This window comes from Loa loa (genome assembly GCF_000183805.2).
Source record: "Loa loa unplaced genomic scaffold supercont3.108, whole genome shotgun sequence".
In the NCBI taxonomy this organism is placed as follows: domain Eukaryota; kingdom Metazoa; phylum Nematoda; class Chromadorea; order Rhabditida; family Onchocercidae; genus Loa; species Loa loa.
In genome coordinates this window covers 106,218-109,887 of record NW_018108288.1, presented here as the reverse complement: position 1 = coordinate 109,887, position 3,670 = coordinate 106,218, and the positions used below count along the sequence as shown (strand labels likewise).

Sequence of the window (3,670 nt, the reverse complement as noted above, 5' to 3'; positions counted from 1 at the left end):
CCGTCGTTTTATCTGTTACTGGTGACACCGTCGTTTATCTGTAACTGGTGACACTGTCGTTTCTTCTGTTAGTGGTGACACCGTCGTTTCTTCTGTTAGTGGTAACACCGTCGTTTCATCTGTTACTGGTGACACTGTCGTTTTTTCTGTTACTGGTGATACCGTCGTTTTATTTGTTACTGGTGATACCGTCGTTTTATTTGTTACTGGTGTCGTTTCCTCTGTTGGTAACGGCACCGTCATTTCGTTTGTTGTCTGCGACGCTGTAGTTTCGTTTGTCATTGGTGATACTGTCGTTTCCTCTGTTATTGGTGACACCTCCATTGTTCCTCCTACTATTACTGGTATCACGCTCCACCTTTCTATATTGTTTTCATCTACGAACAAATTAATAATTATATTTTAATGAAACAATTTGCACCTCTCATTTCGATTAATTGATATGACATATTGTCTCATCTTTCTTTCAATTAATTGATATTGTCGTATTCTCTTCACCACTTTTTAGAAATGGCAATGAGAATTGAATTGGATTTTTGCTATCGATTAGGTTCATTAATTTGAAGAGAAAAAATTTTGGAACAAAAAAATAATTGTCATTTTTTACCATTTTTTAGGATTCTTTCTGCATATCGATCAGCGCGTGTCACATAGAAGCTGTTAACAGTTTTTATTTTGCTGTCATATGTGACGCAATTGATAAATGTCATTGCTGAAATAAGGATGTTAAAATGAAAAATATCTTGTGCATATATTTATTCCAACTTTTATTTTTACATTTTAACTATTAGAATAATTTGAGTTTCATTAAGTAATAAAGGAGAAAGACTGAAATTTCTTGGAACAATCAATATATTTTATTAATTAACTCCTTCACTTCTCCTATCTTTTTATCTAATATTCAATGTTTTTTTTTTTTTTTTTTTGACTCTAACAGTAGCATATGACATAATTATTTAGTATAATTTACCTATCAGAAATGATATCAATGATAATTTATTTTTGCAAAATCAAAACAAAACCTGTAAGCAATATGACGACATGAAGAAGATGCGGTGACATTATGGAAAAATGAATTAATAATAATCGAAGAGGAGCTGATTATGAAATGATGATATCAATATTTCTTGCATTTGCGAATGCGACTAGAAGGAGGTGCTTAGCTTGTATTATTTCATTTGCCTTTTACTTTCAATTTTTTTTTTTGATTTTAACATATTACTGATAAGGATGCTATGTCTAGAATTCAGTCAATCTCTGAGATAGCGTAGATTGTGATAACGTTTACTACTTTCATATTTGTTCTGCCATTTTGAACACAGATAAGCTATCAGGGTTAAGGTGAAAAAACGTTTCTTTTTTTTTTCATTTATACATCAATTTTGGCTGGCAAAAAAAAAAAAAAAAATGCACCATTGATAATAGGAAAAATTGTTAAATTTGTTTGTTTTAATTTAAACGGAAATTATTTATTTTTATGAAATATTTTCTTGCCTTAAAAAAAAAAAGCCTTCTGAAATATTCGCTAACATTAAACTTTCAAATAGATCTCATTCTATTCTTATCTTTCTAGTTCATGCTTGATGTTATATTTTGTACTTTTTTCTTTTAGTCTCATCGTTTTAGTTTTTTTTTCTTTTTTTTTGTTTTTTTATTGTAACACAATGGGATATTGAAATATTTTTTTGCATATTTATTAACATTTTGCTAAAATTTCAATGTTTAGAAATTTATTGTTGTATATTTGTGACATTTGCATAGAAAACGATCACATTCAATTGGAATGATTTAGCTGCAATTGAATGAGTATTTTTCCTCTGCTTTTATGGCTAGCTTTGATTTGATTTCTGGCCAATTTCCCGTTTGAGCAGATTTTTGTTTTACTTGATTTCTAATTTTAGATTGGAAAAAATATTTGATGGTTAGCCTTAGCCTCGGTTCGATGTGTTAAACTCCTTACATCTTTTGAGCAATGAAAAGACTTTTTTGTTCAGTACAGAAAGACAAGCAGTTTTTTCATGTGGTATATCTTACTCACAAAGAGGGTGGCCAACAAGGATCTATTCCCTGTGCATATAGCTGGGATAATGGGAAGCAGAACTTTTGATAGGAATTCTGTAAATTTCTTCTTTATTGCTCTAAATTGATTTGCCATATAGCAATAACACCGTAATTCTTGCAAAAAATTGAACATTTTGTTGAATCAACGGGAGATGTACCGCAGTAAGTCAAATAAACTGCGGAAAGAAAGTTGGAATCACGAATAGCAGAAAAATTTTACGATTAATCAACCTCTACGTATCAATGTAATTTGCATTTGATGGAGAGAAAGGGAAATTTACTTCAGCAATAATAAAGTGTTGCTGACTCCATCATATTTGCGTTAATATTGGGTGAACGTAAGTTTGTGATTGGTGTCCAGAAAGTTAGACTGAGAATGACGGGGTGATACGGTTGCTGAGAATAAATTTTATAAGAGATTGAAGTGGGAAGAAATGAATGGTGAAAATTCCCAGAATCTTATCAACAGAAAATATCATATGTAATTCCCAGGATTTTATCAGCAAACAATATCATACGAAATTCCCAGAATTTTATCAGCAAACAATATCATACGAAATTATGGTTGGAAGTATGCAAACGTTTAAAATCCATTTTTTTTTTTGTGTTTAGCATTCTATCATTAAAGTAATAGCATAATCCGATGAACTATTTTCAACCATATTCTCCGATAGATTATCGCACACAAACATTACCAATGAACGGAGTTACCCCGGCACCGAAACCGATGGATGTGAGCTTTACTCGTGAAATTTCGCCCTGTTACTGATAATACTTCGGCTACTTTCTCAATTAAATGTTTCTCGATCTTTGGAGACCACAGATCTTGTACGCAACGGTCAAAATAAAGTAATAAAATCTTTCCTTACAAAAAGTGCGGGAATCTCAGTGAATTGATATATTCTAGTAGGAATGCTTCCTTCACTCAGTGTTTTACTTCTAGTCGCATATCCAAAAAAGAAAAGAAAAACATTCCACTTTTACAGGCACCATAACAAATCATTAAAGTATGAAATGGCGTTCACAACTTGGACGATTTCAATGTAAATTTTGTCTGATTTCGAAGGATATCACAAATTCCACCCTTCTGCTACTTAATTACAAACAAAAACTAAAAAAAGCAAACAACGATTGATATCAACTGATACATATCTGAATATCTTTACCTATGAAGTGAAAAATGTTTAAACTATAGAAATTTATATTTTTTCATATTATCGAACTTCACATTTTTTTGTAATTTTAACTTCAGTGTTCCAATCTGGCAAACAAATCCTCAATTTAAAAATTGAAACTACCTACTATCGAATTTAAAATACTTATGGCCCCAAATTCTTCTCTCCTAAAAGAATTCTATCGTAATACATCTAAAATAATAAAGTAAATGTGTCAATATATTTAAAATAATAAAGTAAATCCATTTGATATATCTAAAATGATAAGCAAATCCATTTAATATATCTAAAATGATAAGTAAATCCATTTGATATATCTAAAATGATAAGTAAATCCATTTAATATATCTAAAATGATAAGTAAATCATTTGATATATTTAAAATGATAAGTAAATCCATTTGATATATTTAAAATGATAAGTAAATCCATTTG

At 30.2% G+C, this 3,670-nt stretch overlaps 1 protein-coding gene across 1 annotated transcript; it reads right to left on the bottom strand.

Moving 5' to 3' along the window:
* Positions 1 to 15: 15 nt before the first annotated feature.
* On the bottom strand, positions 16 to 324 carry LOAG_13563 (hypothetical protein; the record flags this gene model as incomplete). Its single annotated transcript, XM_003149068.2, has 1 exon — positions 16 to 324. The coding sequence occupies one exon, from the start codon at positions 322 to 324 to the stop codon at positions 16 to 18; it is 309 nt and encodes a 102-aa protein (XP_003149116.2).
* Positions 325 to 3,670: the final 3,346 nt, after the last annotated feature.